The sequence below is a fragment of the Mustela nivalis genome (genome assembly GCF_964662115.1).
Source record: "Mustela nivalis genome assembly, chromosome: X".
Taxonomy (NCBI): domain Eukaryota; kingdom Metazoa; phylum Chordata; class Mammalia; order Carnivora; family Mustelidae; genus Mustela; species Mustela nivalis.
The window spans coordinates 126813906-126835072 of NC_139040.1; the positions used below are offsets into that span (position 1 = coordinate 126813906).

General features: G+C 54.1%; 1 protein-coding gene across 4 annotated transcripts in view; it reads right to left on the minus strand.

The window, feature by feature from the left end:
* The window catches only part of WWC3 (WWC family member 3), a 109881-nt gene that overhangs the window by 13837 nt on the left and 74877 nt on the right, over window positions 1-21167 (minus strand). For 3 of the 4 annotated variants that reach the window (XM_082717120.1, XM_082717118.1, XM_082717121.1), the window contains 9 exons: window positions 14364-14606; window positions 11658-11747; window positions 9854-10419; window positions 4232-4352; window positions 3411-3485; window positions 2966-3052; window positions 1823-2015; window positions 554-721; window positions 55-206 (listed from right to left, as the gene is read on the minus strand). In XM_082717120.1, coding sequence (XP_082573246.1) covers window positions 55-206; window positions 554-721; window positions 1823-2015; window positions 2966-3052; window positions 3411-3485; window positions 4232-4352; window positions 9854-10419; window positions 11658-11747; window positions 14364-14606 — 1695 coding nt within the window. The remainder of the gene's footprint in view (window positions 1-54; window positions 207-553; window positions 722-1822; window positions 2016-2965; window positions 3053-3410; window positions 3486-4231; window positions 4353-9853; window positions 10420-11657; window positions 11748-14363; window positions 14607-21167) is intronic. The other variant, XM_082717119.1, reaches the window with a different exon arrangement.

The following is a 21167-nucleotide window of genomic DNA, read 5'->3' on the forward strand; positions in this document are numbered from 1 at the left end:
CGGCACAGCGGCCGCCGCCGAGTCAAGGCTCGGCCAATGGGCGGCCTCCGGTACCTGTCGGCCACGGCCTCGGCCAGCTCCTCCTTCCGCCCCAGCTCCCGGATCTCGTCCTCCGCGCACTCCAGCTTCACCCGCTCCTCGGCCAGCTCGCGCTCCACCGCCTGCAGCTGGGCTGTGGTTCTGGCCAGCAGCGCCGTCACCGCATCCTGCGGGGGGTACAAGGTCAGCGCCTGAGCCCGGGCTGGCCACCCTCCGCGACTCTCCAGGGGCAAGGGGTGCCCACCGTGCCAGCGGGACAGGGCCGGGCCACCTCGTGCAGCTCTGAGGGCTCAAGTTTTAAAACCACCAACGCGTCACCCCCCCATCACTAGCTCGTCTACATTAAAGCCACGGCCGTGAACGGCCGTACACACCGAAACCTCCCATTCCTGTGCCTTCCCTTGAACCTGTCTCTTGGGCACTGCTGCGCTTCCATGCTAAGCGCGCAGAGAGGCTCGTGAGAGACAAAGCCCCTGTGACAGTGGGTGCCCACAGCACGACAGGGCACACGTACCGTCTTCCCGGCAGTGGCAGCTTGTGCCGGGTCCCCAGCAGCAGCCGCCAGCCGCTCGCTCTCCCTTGCCCTGGGCGGCCCGCAGCTGCTGAACACCTGTACCGCGTACCAGCGCAGCTGCATTTCGCTGGACCCGTCGTAGTCGGCCAGGTTGATCTGAGCAATGCCCTGCAAGGGTGTTTAAAAAAAAAAGCAGAATGATTTCACCTTAACAACCAAGGGGAATCTCATAAAACATCAGGGTTGCCCTTGGATTGTAACCTTGTAACCGGAAACACAGAATGTGTCATTGCTCTCCAAAGGACTGCAGTGAAATGAAAGTGGTAACAGAGGGTACCCTTGAGGGAGGCTCCCAGGCCACTGCTTCAGCCCCGTGGGGAGGTGCCGGGAGGGGGACGGGGGCCGAGAGTGGACAACCTGGGGGAGGGGAGGTCAGGCTCAGGGTCCACCCACTGAGGAGCTGCGGAATCACTCGGAGATTTCGGAAACAAGGGAGGGCTGGCTGGACTCCACCATCTGATTCTACTGCCGAGGGGTGAGACCAAGGGGAGAAATTCCAACCTCACAAAGAAACCATCCTGGCTGCCGGGTCACGGCCCCAGATAGGGCGTGGTCGGGGTACTGAACACAAGCTGCTCGTACTCCTAGTTCAAGGAGGACCAGGTAAAACCTAGAGCAGCCTGTAAATGTGAATTTCGAATAAACAATGGGTTTCTGTACAGTGTAAGTATGTCCCAAATACTGCATGGGACATACTTAATAAAGAATCCACAGCTTATTTGAAATTCATGTTTAACCGACCATCCTCTATTTTTTATTTGCCCAATTTTTCAACCCTAGTTAGTTCCCTCAACTGAAAATGGGGGTCTTCTAGAAGTCTTGCAAGGGTTAGTTGAGATAATATATTTAAAGTTACTATATTTAAAGCATACTTGGCAAGACAAATTCCTTTCTGTACTCCCAGCTGCAGAGATCACTTCACAGGACAATTTCTAAGCAGCCCACCACCGGAAAAAGGAAGGCGGGGGTAGGAGGGAGCCGGGAAGGAATGGAGGGAGGCAGAGACAGAGACAAAGGAGAGAGAAAGGTGGGCAGACAGACAAAGAAGACAAAACCAAAGAAAGGACAAAAGATGGAGCAACAGGAAAGAACGAAAGACCAAAAAGAAAGGCAGAAAGACAGGACGAGAAGGGGCGGGAGAGAGACGAAGACTGTCGGGACACAAAGAGAGAGGCAGGGGAGGGGCGGTGGAGGGAGGGAAGGACGCACCAGCAGCTCCTCGGGCAGCTGCGGAGTCACCGCACACACGTACAGCTGCAGTGACTTCAACGTCAACATGCTTGAATGCACAGGGATTCTGAAAATTTCATTAAATACCAGGGGGGCCTGGAATTCCAGAGCCTTAGAGCAGTAAGTGTTCGGGGTGCCAGAGTCGATCGGCGGCAGATAGACTCGGATGTGTCTGGAACCAGAGAGAAGGAAGAAAAAAACAGAGACGTGACACTTCCGGACAGGTCTGTGTGATACAGTGCACAAACTTCATGTATGTGTATACGCATTCCCCTGTTCGGATGCCCAAGGGCAGAATTTTTAAGTCTTTTGGAAAAGGTCCTTTCTCAACTAAGAGGAAGTCCAAGGACTGACGTGCCCCCTGAGACCAGGGGGAGAAACGCTCTCGAAGAAAAAGGCTTACAAGTCAGGAGCTACGACTTTGGAAGGAGTCAAACAGAGGTCCTGCTTTCACCGGCTTTTTGGGAAGCCACCTGCACTGGTCTCTCCCGGCCTCCTGGCTCCCTCTCCAAGCTCCGCGTGCCTGGCCTCCAAGACCGCTCACACCAGCCCGGGCTTCCCGCCCTGTCCACCCCCAGCACGGAACAAACGAGAAGCGCAAACACCAGCTGCAAAGTACAGCATGACGGTGGGCAAAACCCCAGGGTGAGCCCGCGGCCACTGACACCCGGGCTGCTCCCGAGGCCTTCAGAAGACAAGCTTTAAAGACTCCTGGGAGGGCCTGCACCCTTGGGCTCAAGGAAACCGTGAGCGCTGCGCTCGGCCACCGGGTGAGGGGCCCCGCCGCGCAGCCAGTCCGAGCCACGGCGCTCCCAGTGGCGGCACCCGCCTGGCACAACCCTGCGTTCTCCCTTGTCCTTCGCTCCGACAAGGGCCCCGGCTCCTGCCCAAAGCCTCTCCGTTTGCTCTGCACGACCACAGCCTGGGGCGCCGCCGCGTCACCCACTCTTCTGAATGCCGCTGAGCCTTCCCGGGCAGACGCTGCCTGGCATTTTACTGGGAATGAGCCCTGGCACGCACGCGCCCTAGGCATCCTCTCCCCCGACAGGGGCCACCCCTGCCGGCGGGGTGGTCCCTGGTCCCCAGACCCCGGGGAGAAGCGCTGTCGCCAAGCTGGCTTACATCTTGCTGTCGTCCTTCAGGACCAGCCCCGCCACGTTCCTCAGCTGCAGCACGTTCACAAGAAGACACTCGTTGGCGCTGTCGAGCCTGGGAAGTAAAGAGCAGCTCGAGCTGGCACCCCCAGCCCCCGGGGTGGAGACCTTCCGGGGGCCTGTGCTGCTGCGGCCACCTCCCTGGGCGTCCTGGCCCGTGAGGGGACAGCTCCCTGCCACAACGCTCAGTACTGCAGGACGACCATGGAGCCGCTCTGGCCCAGCCCTCCTTCCCGCCACCTCTGTCCCCTCCCGGGAGCCACTGAAGTGGGCCAGGCGGGGCCAGGCCAGGAGCAGCGCCCAGACGGCGGGGGTCCCCACATCCCTCCCGGCCTGGAAGTGTGGGTCACCGGGTGGGCGCCGGTCTACAGATCAGTTCCAGGAGTGACAGGGGACGAGTGTCCCGTACTCACAAGAATCCCACGTGGATCTGGGGCCCTTCGTTCCCACAGGTGTCTCCGGGCACAGACTCGTCAGCATCTTCACTCCTGAACAAAGCAGAGGGTCCCCGGCATTACCGCCCAGGGCGCAGGTGACCGCGGGCTCGCCAGAAGCTCTCTGGTGCTCCGGGCGCTTCTTACCGCCAGGGGCTTTCTTACACTGTGACTTAAATGACCTCTGACTGTGACTGAAAGGACACAGCAGGCCCACGACATACCTCTGTGGGGACCTGCCTACAAAGTGCTGTTGTCTTTGAGCAAACTACCCGGGGCAAACTTCCGAACTAACTCTTACACCATCTGTGACAAGTAAAATGTGTGACAGACACCGGGAAGGAAACAACGATGTCAAACGTGTCAAATCAAAACACAGCCCAGAATCCCAAGAGGTGTTCTGTCGTTACGAAGGGATTCCTCTAGCTTAGGAAAGAGGGGAAGGAGGGAGAACATTCATTTCTAATGAAGGCCCTTTCTAGAAGGTCAGGTCTCTCTTGTCCACTGGCTCTCCTTTTCCAGCTAGCAGGGGCTTGGGCCTCCAGCTGACCAGGGCCAGACAGGAGGAAGTCATGCTCGGGCCACGGAAGGAGGGCCATCCTCCAGCCGCCACACAGAAGACGGAGGACTTTTCTCGGTGGGTTGCTAAGGCCCAACTACCAAAGTGGAGAGAAGCCCGGAGGAGATGCTAGCCTTGGAGACACACGTTTGCGACACTGCACAAGTCCCCGTAGGCACACGTCTTGTGCCTGACAGTAACACTGTGGCAAGTCTGCTGAGGAAGGAGATCAGCTTCTCACCTTTTGTTCAGAGGCTCAAATACCCCGCTATCGCTCGCCAGCGAATAATCCGACAGGCATGCGGACACTCGGCGCGCTCTCCTCTCCAGCCTCCTGGCACTGTCTTCTCGCAGAGTCACTGCTATAAACAAAAGACACACCTGGGGTCAGAGGTGACAGCACCGGGGGGCCAGGGACCGTGATGCCAAGAAATGAGCACCCTATGTTAGGGCACATACAGACTTACTGAGTGTTCCAAAGACACGCCATTCTATACACAGACATCATCAAACAGACATGCATATGTTTAAATTCGCTGCACTCAAAATTTTTTTTAATATTGAAAATTGAAAAAATAAACTTTTGGCTACTTCTTTAAAAGCTCTTTACTTTGTTTGTTTGTTTTTTTTTTTTAAGATTTTATTTATTTATTGGACAGAGAGAGAGCACTAGCAGGGGGAGCGTCAGGGACAGGGAGAGGGAGAAGCAGGCTCCCCGCTGAGCAGTGAGCTCCACATGGGGCTTGATCCCAGGACCCCAGGATTACGACCTGAGCCGAAGGCAGATGCTTAACCAACTGAATCACCCAGGCTCTCCTAAAATCTCTTTAAAACAGTCACAAATCTCTCTTCCCCTCCTTAATGAGCACACAGAACAGAAGAAGATGCCCCTTCGTATCACACTTTGAGAAAGACCATCATCCCTGAAAGACCAGGAAAGAAAGGTTACCCCAAATGCGGACAGCACCTCTTACTTAAATACATGTGAATGGGGGGTGGGGTGATTTTCATTTCCTTCTTTACGATGCTTGGTATTTCCCATATTTTATACAATAAACATATACTCTATATTTCACAACCAGAAAAAATTTTTTTAAATTATCCAAATAAACCCTAACAAGATGTGGTGACTTTCAGGTCAGAGGACACGGCCGGCCCCAGACTCAGCCTCTGGAAACAGCTCCTCTGATGGCCACGTCCTCCCGGCCGCCCAGGGGCCAGACCTGCTTCTTTCTAAAATTGCTTTCCTGGGGTTAGCAAGCTACTGGTACTAGGCAGCTTATTTTTGCCTTGTCTCTCTCTCTTTTTTTTTTTTTTTTTTAAAAGATTTTATTTATTTATTTATTTGACAGAGAGAAATGACAAGTAGGCAGAGAGGCAGGCAGAGAGAGAGAGAGAGGAGGAAGCAGGCTCCCTGCTGAGCAGAGAGCCCGACGCAGGACTCGATCCCAGGACCCTGAGATCATGACCTGAGCCAAAGGCAGCGGCTTAACCACTGAGCCACCCAGGCGCCCCGCCTTGTCTCTCTCTTAATCAAGAGCCGAAAGCAACCATCCACATTCTTCCTTTTAGCACTTCATGCCCTGTCTTTGCTCCTTCCCTCACAAGTTCCTTTTCACAAAGCCAGTGAAAGCCGGGCCGCCACCCTCCTGTGCCAGGTGTGAACGTGCACACGGGCGTGTCAGCGCCTTCCAGGGGGGCAGACTTGGTGAGGAGACGGGAAGTGAACACGGAGCCCCGAACGGGGCCTTCCTCTGACATCGCGATGCCTCCTGTTAGCAGCGCGGGTCCCCCCGTCCTCTCTGTGCTTCCCTTCGGCCATCTCAGCTCTGAACACGACACTCTAGGCACCTGCGCAGCCCTACGTTGAGGGAAGTGTCCAGGCCACTGAGCACCAGCTCGCTTTCCAACCAAGTCGTCATTCGCACACCGAGCCAGGCCAAACACGCTAGACAGCGCCCAGACGGCCGGGCCGGCTCGGGCCGCAGCTCTCGGCCGCGGACGAAGGCTGTCCTTCCGGCGGTCTGCAGGGCCGGGCCCGGGCAGCTCCGGGCGCCTCTCCGGTCCGGGACCGAAGCCGGCTCCGTGCCGGGGCGGCCGGAGGCGCGGACTCTCGGAGCCCAGCTCTTCTCGTCACTCCGGCCCCTCGGGAGGCCCCGAAGGCCCCAGCTGGGAATCCAGACGGAAGCCCTTTGTTGCGCCGCTCCCCCGCACCCCAGAGCGCTCCCTGCCTGCACCCCGCGCCCCGGCACTGCGCTCGGCTTCCCGGGCACAGCCTCGCGCTCCTTCCAGGCCAGCCGGCGAGCGAGGAGCCCGGGCACTCCCGGCGAAGCCGCCAGTGCAGCGCTCACACCGCTTCTCTCTCACTGCAGGGCCAGTCTCAGGAGGCGAGAAAGGAAACGAAGGAATGAATCCTCAGTGATCCCGGGCTTAGTCACCGCATTCACAGAGCGACTGGCAACTGGCAGCAGGTGTCGGAAGGAAGTAGATCAGCCGCGGCCGGGGCTGAGAAAAAGCGCATAGCAGCTCCCGCGCTACATCCGCGGCCACCTGCTCCGGGGCCTCCAGACGGCGCGACGGGGCGCGGGGCGCAAGGCCAGGGAAGGAAGGAACCGACGGCCCTCCCGACATTCCTTGTGAACATCACCGACCTTTCTACCGTTAAAGACAGACAGACAGACACTGAGACCTAAGGACATCAGCACTGCTTGATGAAAAGCAAATACAATGAAAGTCACATTGTGGGCAAAGCTGCCAGGTGGCCTATTAGTAAAATAATGACAGCCACTGGTATGTGGGAAAAATACACAGGAATATGTACTTCAAGCTTTTAGATAAGTTCTTATGCAACTTTAGTAGCCATGATAAATATTAACATTAAAATAATAATAATAATAGTATTAATAATAATGATAACGGTAACTAGCAAGCTTCTTTAAGGCACAGCTATGCGGTATGCCCCTCCTGGCCACACCCCTCCCACGCTAACTACACAGATTCATCGCACAAAGATGTGCCTACTGCCTGACCAACAAGGTGAGGGATTCCGAGGTCACTTACAGTGAACGTTTCTGTCGAGCCGCATGAGAAAGGAGATAAAGAAAAAAGCACAAAGTGAAAAAACTGCAGAATTTAAGCCAACAGTTTTAAACAGAGTATGAGTATCATTAAAAAGTCAATCAGCGGATGAATAAAATCAAGGTTTCCCAGATTTAGATTAGCAAATACTAATGGGAAAAGAAAACAGGAAAAGACTTCAAAAGTCACGATACATTTGGCTTTTTAAAAGATTTTAAGTAATCTCTACACCCAGCGTGGGGCTTGAACTCACAACCCTGAGATCAAGAGTCACAGGCTCCATGGACTGAGTCAGCCGGGTGTGCCGACACAGTTGGCTTTTGAAATCCCAGAAAGATAAAAGTGTAGTAAAAATATTAAAAACATTGAAGATTAGAGTCTATTCCCCCACTCCCCTTGCCCACCTTCTGCCTCCTCAGCTTGATTTAAAACACACAATGGAAGAAGTGACTCCTAGAGGTTGCTTTATAGGTTTGGGCAATTCTGAATTTCCACATACCACAATTTTATCTTTCTAACAGCTAAACGTGCCGGAGGTCAAACTTAGGCTGTCCTGTTCCTAAGGAAACTAGAAAGTCGGGGGGAACTATGTCATAAACGCGGGCGTCATAAACGCGGGCAGAGTAACAAGCAGGACCAAGATCCCTGCCATCTTTACGCAGCTACGATGACTCTAGGCTCAAGTGTTCCCACAAACATCAAGAGAGGCCAGAAGTCACCCAGTGTCCACGCCTGGAGCTGGTTCCCCAACCCAGCCTTCACAGGGGGCACCCGCTAGGACCAATGCATTCACAGAGTTAAGGATTTCAAATCTATAAAGACCCAAGTCAAGGGACACTGTCATACAACAACTGACCACAAGGTGGCAGTACCCGAACACAGCATAACCAAATACCTCCCAGTCTAGGGACTGAATTACACAACGTTAGCCAGAGTGGGAAGAAAAAAATAATCAGGATCGGAAACTCAATCAGCTCTTCTCCCCTCTCACCCTGTCTTTCCCCTGGCCCAAAAGGGCCCCTGGGCCTTGGGACTTTCTGCCTAACAAGACTGATACTCGTGCCTCAACCTTTAAAGCCAGGCTGGCAGGGAGGCAAGGCACTGAGGGCAATCAGCTTAAGCAACAACAGATGTGCCATTTGGTCCCGATTTTGTGTTTTCTTTTTTGAATTAAAGGAGTAAACATGGAACGCTGAACCTGTGATTATAAAGAACAAAGGGACGAAGGGCACCTGCACACGTGAATGCCAGAAACCGTTCGCCTGGGGATGCGAAAGGCATGCTTGTAAACACAGAGAAGACAGCAAAGTCACAGGTGCCGCAAAGCCACAGGGCGGCCTCCCCAGCTCACACATCCCTGGTCCAGCAGGCAGGTGCTAACAGAGCCTATCATTTGATTAGAGCCACAGTAACCAGCGTGCTTACATACGTAAAACTCAGGCAAACACAACGGTGGTGAGTGAAGACCGCCTTGTTCGTGGGCAGGGAAGCCAAGCCTCAGCCGAGTCCGCGCATGCACTCAATCAAGGTCATGCAGCTAGCCGGCCAGCAGGCCAGGCAACAGAGTCTGGGCCTCGAAGCTGTGTGTCTGAAGCTGTTACCACCATACCGCCCTGGCTTTGTCCTCACGTGTCGTCTCTGCCCCCTGCTGCAGGACCGCTCAGCGGTGCACGGCCAGACCAGGCCTCTTGGCCTCAGCATTATCGACCTCTTGGCCAGACAGCTCCTTGTGACGGGGGCCGTGCCGGGCACTGGACAATGGGGAGCCGCACCCCTGGCCTCCACCCACTAGATGCCAGCAGTGCCCCCTCGCACAGCCTTCACTTGTGACAACACAAACCTGTCTCCAGCCACTGACCAGTACCTTCCAGGGTTCAAATATTCCCCTGGTTGAGACCCACTAAGCTACACAAATATCTTGTGTTTGCCTAAATGGAAGGTGTAAAACCTTGCCGTGCATATAAAAGTTCACGAACCTGAGGAAGGAGACCTTGCTCTTGGTCCTCTCGGAACTCTAAGGGAGTTAAAGTTGCTGCAGTTTGGCTCAGAAAAGCACACGGGGTCCAGATGAGGAGGGGCGGAGCCTAGGCCCTGCTCTGTGCATAAGCCATCGGTTGGAATGTTCTCTGGAGCACCAGACCCGTTTTCTATGGGGGCTACCACTGGTCAGGCCCGGGCACCAAGGACAAGCTGAGGTAACTGACTGGATGCACAAGGTCGGCCTGGCTCGATCTGAGGGGCACCAGAGACATCGCTTGGGTGAAATGACGGATGCTTACGGGCGTGTCTTTTGAAACGACACCAATTATTTTCATTCCCACGTTTGATAAATTACAGCTTTGAAAACTGCGAGGACAAAGGCTGAAGAGATGAAGTCACAGGTTCACCGGAAGTAGAGTTTCCCCTGGGGCTACGAGCAGATCCAGGCCAGGGCTGCTCTCTGGGGAGCTCACGGAGGCCCCAGGACCTCCTGAGCGGCCTCGGACTGCGGGAGGCGGGGGTGCTTACCATCCTTTTTGACAATGGAGCGCATTCTGAAGACAAGCCAAACTCCTGGGGAAGACGACCTGACCAGCTCCACGACCTCTCCAGACCCCAGACCCCGGGGCCCCGGGAGGAAAGCATGCAGCCGGCAGGCGTGACCCCACCAACCGTCTGAAACCAAAGCTCGCTATGGAATCGAAGATCCGGCTGACGTCAGCGCAACTGCACGCGATTTCATCCCCGAACCCAAACCCGCCGTTTCCCCAGCACAAGCAAACCCGCAGCACTCCTCAGTACTCACGGGCAGCCGTGGGAGCGACGGTCGCTTGGGGTCCTCGCTCGCGAGGTCCTTCCCCTTCCCCGAGGAAGCCGTGCGGCTGAAGGGCAGCCGTGCCCTGCAAGTCTTCATCCCCCAAAGCAGAGGCCTGGGCCCGCAGTCTGTCGAGGGTGCCCAGGCCGGGCACCTCAAAAGCGTCCCCCAGTTGGGCCAAGGGCGAGTCGCGCGAGGCGGGGAGGAAGGGCGTGTCCAAGGGCGAGCTCGGGGGAGACAGAGAGGACAGGGAGGAGCGGGAGGACAGGGAGGCCAAGGACTGCGGCGTGTCCAGGGAGCGCCTCTGCTTGTGGAAGGCCGAGGGCACCGGGGGGTCCAAGAAGGGGGCGTCTCGTCCCAGGGAGTCGAAGGGAATGAGATCGAAGCGCAGAAGCTGGCCACACTCAGCGTCGGGTTTCTCATACTGTGGGAGGCCGTAGATGTCGGTGAAGCTGACGGAGCTCAAGGACCCGCGGCTGGAGGCCAGCGAGCCCCGGCTGGAGGCCAGGGACCCGCGACTGCTCCCGGAAGACACAGTCAGGGTGCTGGCGGACAGGCTGCAACAAGAGATGCCCACACTCTTAGAAAAGCGCCCCGGAGACCCGTGCTTGAACCCCGCCGCTGTCCACTGCAAAGTGGAGCACCTGGTCGGTTCCAGGGGGAACAGAATCCTGCTCCCCCGTCCCCTGCCCTGGAACAGAGCGTGACTCTAACCACTCACAAGCATTTGTGAGGCACCTCCACTAGTATTTCCTTTGCTTCTTGTAACTGTCAGTCGAGAGCAGTAGGTAACATCGGAGACTCATGCCTGGCTTCAGGTCCCAGCTCCCAAGGCCGACCAGCCGAGCCCACCGGGTCAAGTGACTTGCCCTTTCGGGATCCCCCCACCCCGCTTTCTCACTGGGGGCTGCAAGATAATCATGCCTACCTCGTGGTGGTGTGAGGGGGAATTACTGAGAAAATAAGACATGGGAAGACTGTAATATATATATATATATATATATATATATATATATGTGTGTGTGTACTTGAAAAGGAAGCTACCACTGAGCAATCAAATCTTACTTTAAAAATATTCATATCGTTGAGCAAAAAAAAAAAAAAAAAAAAATCGAAACTATCCATGTGCATATGGAGATGGATATATACACCTCAGAAGCTGTAAATTATAAAATCGCCAGGCCAATTTGACTTCAGACCCTCTATTGTGCAGCCAAGCTTGGTTCTCCTCCCGCTCCCTGCCCCTTGCATCAGCGGCTCCTCTTAAAAATACAACGTAGCCACTTCCCACCTCTGTGTTTACAACCACTTCTGGTTTTAAATTCTGATAGGAGGAAAAACACGTTCAAGGGAATGATGAAGTTCATGGACATGCCTTCATAACATGATAATTAGACATAGTTTGCTCTTTTAAAGTTACCTGCTTTGGGGCGCCTGGGTGGCTCAGTCGATTAAGCCTCTGCCTTTAGCTCAGGTCATGATCTCAGGGTCCTGGGATCGAGCCTCACATTGGGCTCCCTGCTGAGGAGCCTGCTTCTCCCTTTCCCTCTGCCTGCTACTCTGCCTACTTGTGCTCTCTCTCTACCTCTCTCAAAGTCTTAAAAAAAATTTTTAAAAATAAGATAAAATAAAGTTATCTGCCTTTTTAGGGGCACCTGGGTGGCTCAGTCAGTTAAGCCTCTAACTCCTGATTTCAGCTCAGGCCACGATCTCGTGGAGTCTGCTTGAGATGCTCTCTCTCCCTCTGCACCCCCCCAACCCGCTGAAAAAAATAAAAATAAATAAAGTTACCAACCTTTTTAACTGGGACTGGAGATAGGATGTCAAGCGGGTAGCTTCTTCCAGCTGCATAAGGAGACAATTTCTTTTTTCCTGAAGTAGAATCCTGTAGGTAAGAAAACAGTCCACTGGTGGATTTCAAAGAGGGTGAGTTTACTTTCCCAACAAGAAATTCAACTGTATATTCCCCGAAATGATTTAGGTCTGAATGACTCCATTCTAGAATACACTTGTAGGTCACGAACACCACGATAACAGAGACTGCTTGTGTCTTGCTTGACACTGTCCCCCCAGCACCCTGAACAGTGCCTGATACACCGTAGAAGCTCCAGAGATGGGTGGGTGGGTGAACGGATGGTGGGTTGGGCAGGTGCACTAACAGACCGAAAGGATGAGAGCCTGGATTAGACTAGAAGACGGCCTCACATGCACAGCACGCAGTAATCCGCTGGAATTCCTGCCAACGAATCAGAGTCCCTTGCTTAAGCCCCCCTCTGGGCAAAAACACATGTGATTCTAAAATCCATAGAATTAAGATTAGACACAAATAAAACAAAACAGCAACTGTCACAGGGTTGGAGGGCATTTTTTCTCTTCTTTCCACTATCTTTAACTTTAGGGTTTCTGAAATGAACTCTGTCCACTGCACTCAGTCCACCGCCTTGAATGGAACCCGACACATCCAGGCACTCAACGCTGAATGAATGAATGAATGTGTTTGCCTCAGAACAAAATAGTCCTTGTTTATAAATCAAACCTCGCCATTTAACATGTGACCAAGCAGGCACCCTTAAAACAGGTCTGTCCTTTGATGGGGAAAAGGCTTGACACCGTCCCAATCCCCAGTGATACTCATAGCCCACCTCAGCCGGAAGACGCCGACCTCAGCCACTTTGCTCTGTCTCCACATTGGGTCTAACAGCCCTCAGCCTGTTCCGGGGAAAGCCTCCCACCTCCGGGTCCTTACTCCCAATTCAAGCATGCATCCAATGAAGGGAGGCGCACAGAGAAACAGGCCTGCCTCCACCTGGCCCAGAAGGTCTCGGCAGCAGGAGCCCTGGGGGGGGGGGCACTTAGCCCCCCCCAACCCCACCTCGCTACACAGCGTGGGTCGCAGACAGTGACCACTGGCAGAAATGGCCACCGTGGAAGTGCCTGTCAGCAGCAGGGGATACCCCTCCCGGCCCAAGGCCACTCAGCATCAGATTCAGGAGACACACGTGGGCCAACTCAGTTCCAGTGGTGAGGGCTCTGCATCCCAGCACTCAGCACCTGGCCTGGTCCCGGAAGAGACTCCATCAGCTGGATGAGCTTGGCCAACCCAGTCCCTGAACCCGGGCACCGAGAGTCCCACCAGCTCCATGGGGTTCTGTGGATTTGTACCCTGGGACCCCGGCACTCATGGGTGCTGGGATTTCCACGTGGCGAGGGCAAAAACAGTCAAGGGTGCATGCATGTGGGGTCTTGAGCAGCAGGGGGCATTCGCCGGACAGAGTCCACCCTCCTTCAGAGACAACCAGCCAATGAACTCCCAGGCCCGCCTACCCACACACACACCACAGAGTACCCAGGGGAGAGCGGAAGCGCAGGCGCACAGGCGGAAACTTCAGTTCATGGTCCCTTTCCAGGGTCAAAATCAACTCCGCGTTTATTCTGAGTGAAGTAACAGGGCATGCAATCGCCTCAAGCAAACTAAAACTCACTCCTGTAATTCCTTTGAGCCAGGCTCTCCCGTGGCCACCACTTCTCGCCAGCAATGACATCAGCCACTAATGTCACCACACAGACATTAATGATGACTATCCAAGCATCGATAACCCCAACACGTACCTCGGTTGGGTAAACTCCTGTGTGATTAGATGACAGCCCTGAGGGCGTCGGTCCACACGCAGTGATTCAGCTGTGACACGCTACCTGTGAGGGCTCATATGTACACAGCATACAGCCCTCCTGACACACCGCATGTGAAGGTCTAGTACACGGTCACATGGGTGATCGCCCGGGGGTGCTCTCCAAAGCTCAGTGGGTCCCCGCAGATACCCTCCTGACAGCTGCGAAACACAGAACAGAGCCGGCCTCCGACACGGCCCCGGACCGCGCGCGGCAAATGGAAGGCAGTGGCCCGGCACACGCCAAAAGGCCGGGCAATGAGGACTCGGGCTGCCGGCCGGCCTCACCCCTCCGACGCCCGCAGACAGCCCGAGACGGTCCGCAGACAGACGCCTCTGGGAGCGGGCAGGCACCAGGCCGCTGGCAGCTCCAGGGAGAGACCCAAGTGGCAGACGAGGCGAAGGGGTGGCTCGCCGCCACGCCGGCCGGGCCAGCAACGGGGCTCCCTCTCCGGAGCCCACAGCCTGCCTCCCAGCCTGCTGCCGGCCGTCCCGCAGACAAGGGGAACGCACCCCGATGCTGGAAGGGGGGGCGCTAAGCAAGGGGCTCCCAGCTCCCCTCGCTGCATGCCCTCCTGCGTCCGAACAGGGAACGGGAACCGCGGGCGCCCGGGCAGAGCTGGCACCTCCCGCAGCAGGGAAGGCGCGCGTTCCCTCCAGCGCCCGCCTTCCACCTGCTCCGCCAGGAAACACACCAGGCAGTCGATGCCCTGCGCCTTAACGACCAGGACCAATCGAGGGTCACGGGCTAGTTCTCCGAGTTCGCATTTCTGGTTGGACCTTGCCCGGGTGCTGAGTCCCGCTTGCTCCCGAAACCGCGCAAGGCCGCCCACCTTTCCGTGGCGCCCTGCACGGACGTGGCCCGGGCGCGCTGGATCTCCTCCTCCAGGCGCCTCCGCTCCGCCTCCAGCCGCGCCACGTCTTCCGCCGGCCTCCTCTGCTGGACGATGAGCTGCAGCTCCTGGAGCAGGGCTTCCTTCTCCTTGATGAGCTGCAACCGGTCCCTGTCGGCCTCCGCCAGGCCGGGCCACGACTCGTTCTCAAGCTGGGCCAGCTGCTGCTGGATCGTCGAGACTCTGCAAGAGACGGGCCCAGAAAGATTCATGAGGCCAACATAGCACCACACGTTCTCCACACCATCGCACGGATTCTGGGAACTCCCTGTGCTAAGTACGGAAATTACTGCACCGAGTGAACCCTAAATGACAAAAAGAAAGCATCTGGAAACGATGGATGATAAAAGGAACGTGTAGAGCCTCTGCATCGCCTGCCCCGGTCTAGGAGACTAGGGATGGCAGTAAGCATGGCAGGCCTGCCTCAAAGGACGGACGGGAAGGCCGGCTCCTCCACACCCCAGGCCCCGTGCTGTTCCGATCCGCGCTTTCCTCCACCGCACTGGCGCAGAGCAGGACGGAAGCAGCTCCTCTCTCCCCACCTGCCATCATCAGGAGCTAAACACAGTGCTGGATCCCCGAGGGATGCTTCTGGCTTCCTGCCTGCTCTGCCGGGCCTAACTGGCAACAGCACCTGGACGGGAGAGCAGTGCCCCCAGCACAGGGCTCTGGAACAGAAACCCCGGAGCGCCCGGCGACCCACGCTACCTTCTGCGTGTTTGCTTGGCACACAGGCAGCGTGGCTTTGTGTCCTGAGTTGTCGCCAAATGCAGATTAAATGAGATGGATGTGGCTTCTATTTTCAGAGCAGCCTTTCATGGGTGGAGGAGAATGGTTTCAGCCCTTCAAGTTGAAGTGGGGCTGCCTGGGAGGGCTATCTGTTTTCAGACGGAAACGAGGGACACCAGACTCCCCCTGAGCCCGGCGCTATGGAGGGCAGATGCTGGCGTATGTGCCCCCAAAACAAAACCCAGGGACTCCTCTCGGGCCACAGAGAGCTGTGAAGACAGGGAAGCAGCAGGGGTGCATGGCCCTGTAGCCTCTAAGACAGCGATTCTCAAAGTGCGATCCCTGACCGGCAGGCAGCCTCCGCGTTACCAGGACCTCTGTTACAAACGGAAACGTGGGGTACCACTCGAGGGCTGTTGAACGCAACACTCTGGGGATGGGGATGGGCAACCTGGGCTTTAACAAGTACCAGGTACTTCTGACCCTCACTTCGGTTTGAAAACCCTCTGCTTTCAGGCAGCCCGGCCTGGCCTGCTGGGTGCTAACTGACCGTAGAGCTCTTAGGGGCCTGCGTTAGGCTCCCGGCTGACGATCCTCACTACGACAGGGACAGGAATGGCGGGAGCACTCCTGCCACCACCGTGTCCCCTGCGCCAGACACACAAACTCATCGAAGCTGGCATCCTGCCCACTAGGTCCGGACCTCAGAATCCTTCTCAGTGCTGTGCTCCCTGCAGATACCAGCAATCAGCGGGTGCGGGCCCACGTGTTGGAGCCTGGGGGCCGGCCCCACAGCAGCTCGGGCTCCTCTCGAGCTACACAGGAGCATGGGGACTGGGCAGCCTGGCCGGAGCGCTGGGTAAGACACCTTCTTCAAGTACCAAACCCATCGAGGACACCAATGGTAAAAAAATTCAAATAAAAAAATAAGAGTAGGGGAGCCTGGTGGCTTAGTCAGTTAAGCGTCTGCCTTTGGCTCAGGTCACAATCTTGGGGTTGTGGGATTGAGTCCCGCGTGAGACTCTCTGTTCCGAGGGGAGCCTGCTTCTCCCTCTGCCTCTTGCCTCTGCCTCTCCTCCCTGCTTCTGCACACTCTCTCTCTCTCTGACTCAAAGAAATAAATAAAATCTTTTAAAAAAAATACAAGTTATAGTTTAAATGTGCACATTTACTCAAGTCCAATTCCCCAAGAAGGTAACGAAAACAGTTGAACGTCAGTAGCTTTATTAGGCAAGTTCTTTTCCAACTTAAAACTAATTTCCTGAAAATGTGTTGGAAAATGATGCCAGATCATGTCACTGAAAAATACTGCTGGCAGAGGCGGCTCACCGGGACTGGGGATCTGAGCGGGCTGGAACATCCATCTATGTCTAATTAGTGTAATGAAAATTTATGGCGGTCATATAACTGAAGCCCAACGAAAACATACTCCGCGTCGGCCCATAAATAAGTTGGTGCCAAATCAGACATTATACCCAATGAAATTTCTGGAACGTTCTACTGGAGATCAAGACAAGTCAAGAGTAAGGAATGAATGTGAAAGAGAAGAACAACACTGAGCAAATCCATTGTGTCCTCATAATTTTTCATGTCATTTATCCGAACAAGCCGCAGGAAAGCCTCTCTGAACCCGCCTGACATTGGTGGTATTATTCTGTAACATATACTAATTCTCATTCACATGCTACAGGTGTCCACGTTTTTAAAAGCACTCCCTGTGAGTTTTCTGAGGTGTACACGGGAGGTGATCAAGATTTCACGTGAGCCGGCCCAGTGCTGGTCAGCTGCCGTTCTACAAGCATTCAAGCTGCCGAGGGGGGCAGGAGATGCAGCCCTAGATAATCCTCCTCTTCCCAGGCAAATTTCAAGTCATATCCGCTACCAGAAAAACAGAATGCACGAAGAGAAGAATTATAGGTGGAAAAAGAGGCGAAGGGCCAACTTCAAAAGATCTGTCCACCGAAGGACAAGACAAATAGCACAGTGGTCCAAGTGACACCCAGTGTACCGTGACAGTGCACGGCTTACGGGACAAGTACGCACAGACACACGGCAAGGGACCACCTTGGCAGAACAGACAAGATTAGGACAAAACCGACTTCATGTGGCCCACCCGGAAAAGCTGTTCGGGCTGTGCTGATCATGGGGCAAGCGTTTCTATGCTGAAGAGGAGTGCTTGTTCACATAATTAAATCTCACAAGGATGCAAATGAGTGCATGGTCGTCCCAGAGCTGTGACTCTAGAAGAACACAGAGAGATATTGCCAAGTGCCATTTCCTTCCGTACAGCCACACTCCAGATGCAGACATTCGGGGGTGAGGCACATACGTCCTGTCTGTCTGCACTGGAAGCCAAAAGCTCTAGAAGGATTCCTTCAGTGACTTCTCGTGCATTCACCATGGGACAGGCAAGCCGGCTTTGCTTATGACGCCGTGTGCCTCGTCTACTCTGCTGCTGGCCTGGAAACAAGCCATCTGCAAGGACGACACTTCGTGCATCAGGATTAGCAGAAGATACATAACCTCTTGCAAATGCCTTTAAAAGCTTTAAAATGTATGTCCGAGTGCTCATGACAGAGAAGAAGCAAAAGCACATCCTTAAATCACATATTTATTATGTGATCTCCAAATTCGATCCCCCGAGCAGCTTTGATGCAGGCAGAAGTAAAAGAGGAATCATTCTCCCTCACTGTGTTTCCCTGAACAGGTTTCCTGCTACAACCCAGGCACCATTCAACCATGAATGGAAACCTGCATTGATGCTGCAGAAACTACTGAGACCCTCACAATTCACACGGAAATCCCAAATGTGATTTGCATTTTTACTGTAAAAAATGCACTTCTAATATAACACAGTTTTGAGATATATTTTATATATCTAAAATAATCCTTAATTATTTAAATTTATACCTAAAGTCTGCAGTCTACCATATAATTTTGCGTGTTCCTAAAATATGGCTGCTTTCTGGAAGGGAGACAGAACTCCAGGCAAGCCACGGTCCCATCTGATGGCTATGAGACATGGCAGGACGGCACGGCCACATTCTGGGACACGGTGTCAGCCTCGAGACATGTGCCTTCAGATTTCAATCACAGCTACAGATTTGATACTGCTTATGCTTTCTCTCTTTAGTTTTCTTTTTGTAAATATCCATGTAAGTGAACAGCAGAAGTTTAAGAAATCCTCAGCTAAGATTGAGGTCAGGTGGGTGATAAAATTACTGACTGAGTTAAATGTCGAGCTGACTGGAACCCTAACAGGACACTGATTCCGGACAGCGGAGGAACAGCAGGACCCATCCTGGCAACACATGCTAAGACACAGAGAAACTGGATGGGCCATATGTTTTGTTCCTAGCTGGACTGTGAGTGTTGCTATGGAAACAGCTACAGTTTGTGCACAGTTCTGGAACAAGTGCTCTTAGGTTAAAAATAAGGAACTATCTGTGTCACCGGGATTGGTTCAAGCCTTGCTCTTCCAAACTGGCTTTGAAAAATTCTAAAAAATTTTGGGGTGCCCAGGTGGCTCAGTTGATGAAGTGTCTGCCTTCGGCTCAGGTCAAGAGATCCTGGGGTCCTGGGATCGAGCCCCGCATCAGGCTCCCTCCACCAGCTCCTCATTCCGCTCTCATGCTCTCTTTCTCACTCTCTCTCAGATAAATAAAATCTTTAAAAAAAAAAAAAAAGAAAAGAAAAATTCTAAAATTTTTAACCAATAATGTGAAAATATTCCAATCATAAGGTCTGCCTTGAGAATCCAAAGTGACTTCCCGAAGGGAAACAAAGAAGCACTTGTTTGGTACATTTCACATGAGCCGGAGCTGAAAACACAAAACCAGTCATCACGAGAGTGGCAGTTTGGTCTAGGGAATACTCTAGCAATCACCACCACTTGGAATTATGAGTCCCACTTCCACAAACTTCCTTTAGATCTGAATACATCCTGATACTTCTCGTTGTCCAGAACACTGCATGTTGACAATTTCACGACTCTGAAAAACCATCTCAAATCTAGACATGCAAGGGAGACATCTCTGAAATACACCCCCCCACACACACTCCCAGCTTAGAAGTGGTAAAGCCCAGGAGGTTCTGCGGAGGGTAGGCAAGCTGATCTTCTCGTGGAGGAATGAACCTCCCTAATGTCACATGTCTACAGAGGGGTGGGGACGTGAGGCTGTCCTGACCACGGCTCCAAGGTGTGGCCAGCAGAGCGCCTTCCCAGGTGCAGCGGGCAACTGTGTGACCAACAGCCGAGTAGGTTACAAGGCAGGCGCTCACTCGCTCACCAGATGAAGCCAGATCTAGAAAAACTCACTTCAGTAACTAGAGGCAAAATCGAATTACTCCACGGGGTCTGGAAAGGTGCCCTGCAGCCACCTCAGGGGAGCAGAACCACAGGTGCCCCACAGAGGGCACCGCGATCAACAGCCTTGCTGGACAGAGGGTGGGGCTCTGCTGACAAGAATGCTCCACAGACATTTTAAAGCAGCTTCAAGTCCAATGAGAACAGCAACTCATCATCCAAACTCCAGATCCACCTTCTAAGTGATCCTCAGCCACGAAGTGGGCCTCTGAGAACTCTCTCTTTGGGGCCGTTCGCCTCCTTTAGGCTCCGGGGAGCGCCATCCACGTCACACGGGGGGGGGGGCTGATGAAGGGCAGCCGACTTTTTATTTTCCCAAGTGGAGATTTTGCAAAAAACTTACATCAACTATCATCATTATTTTGTAAGAGGAAGGTATTTTAACAGGGGAAAAAAATGATCAGAACAAGAGTTCTTTAAATGGAAAAAAAAGCCAATCCGCGTGATAAAAACCCGCCACTGCGCTCCTTTGCCCTGTGCACGGTGGACCGCGGTGGAACAGGGACACTTCGGAGCAGTGCTTGGGAAGGAGGTCGGTCTGTCCTTCGCCCTTTGCCAGCATCTCCTCCATCGCTGTGGGTCCCCGCAGGGGAGTATCTTCTGAGGTTTTACCTCTTCTTCTCTTCTGCTCGCTCCTAGCCAGGCTCTCTAGGACTTTTTGTTGGCCTCTCCGGCAAATTCACTCTCACTAGGCCAATAGCTATGGGACTTTCTTACAATTCAACCGTGAATTCTCTTCCTTTTTCAGTGCACGCTCTCTCCCAAGGTGAGCTCTGCCACCCTGCGACCTCAGTATCACCTAGATGCCGAAGATTCCCAGACAGTACCTCCCACTGCCCTCTTGGACGGCTCACACTGAACATTCCCGACTCAAAGGTCCTAGAATGCCCAGCAATTTCAACTCCTTTCCAAGGCACCAGTGGTCTGCCATGATGCGGTCCTGCCTCCCTGCTCGCAGCCTCTTCCGTCCCCATCCCCGCTCGCCTTCGTTCTGCAACGACAAGCCTGTCCCGCTGCCGCAGACCGACCCCCCACCTCCTCGGAGACTTGCGATCGCACAACTTTCCACCCTGCTCCCTGCTCCCCAAATGCACAGGCACCCAGAATCCCAGCATCCTTCAGGGTGTAGTGCCAATGCCATCTCCTCCAACACCCAGGAAGAGAAATCATTATAGAAAGAGTCAAGATCACAAGCCTCTTCAAATGTCCATGAAGGCCCAAGAGCTGTAAGCTGAGCCTGGTGTGATTACAGATCCTGCAAGCACGGTTCTTGAAATGGAGAGACCTTCCCCACCTGTTAGATCCCTAGAGACAGGCACGTCTTGATGCCTTTTCTCTCCTCAGCTCAAGGAGAAGTACCTCAAGGCTCCCATCAGGACGTGGGCCTTGGGGAAGGGACCCACGAGCAGCGCCGTCCACCTGGAGCTGCCCTGGGCTGCCAGGACGCCTTCTGCCTGCCCGCTGCCGGAAGCAAGGGCCAGACAGCAAGTGCGTCGGGACGGGGCCTTCGTCTACTCATCCAATAGCTATTCAGTGGTGTTCAGCTACTGGAATCACAGCAATGACCTAAACAGACAAAACTCCCGGCCCTTGTGTGGTTTACGCTCTCAGAGGGAAAAACAGATGATAAAAAAGAAAACACGCACGCA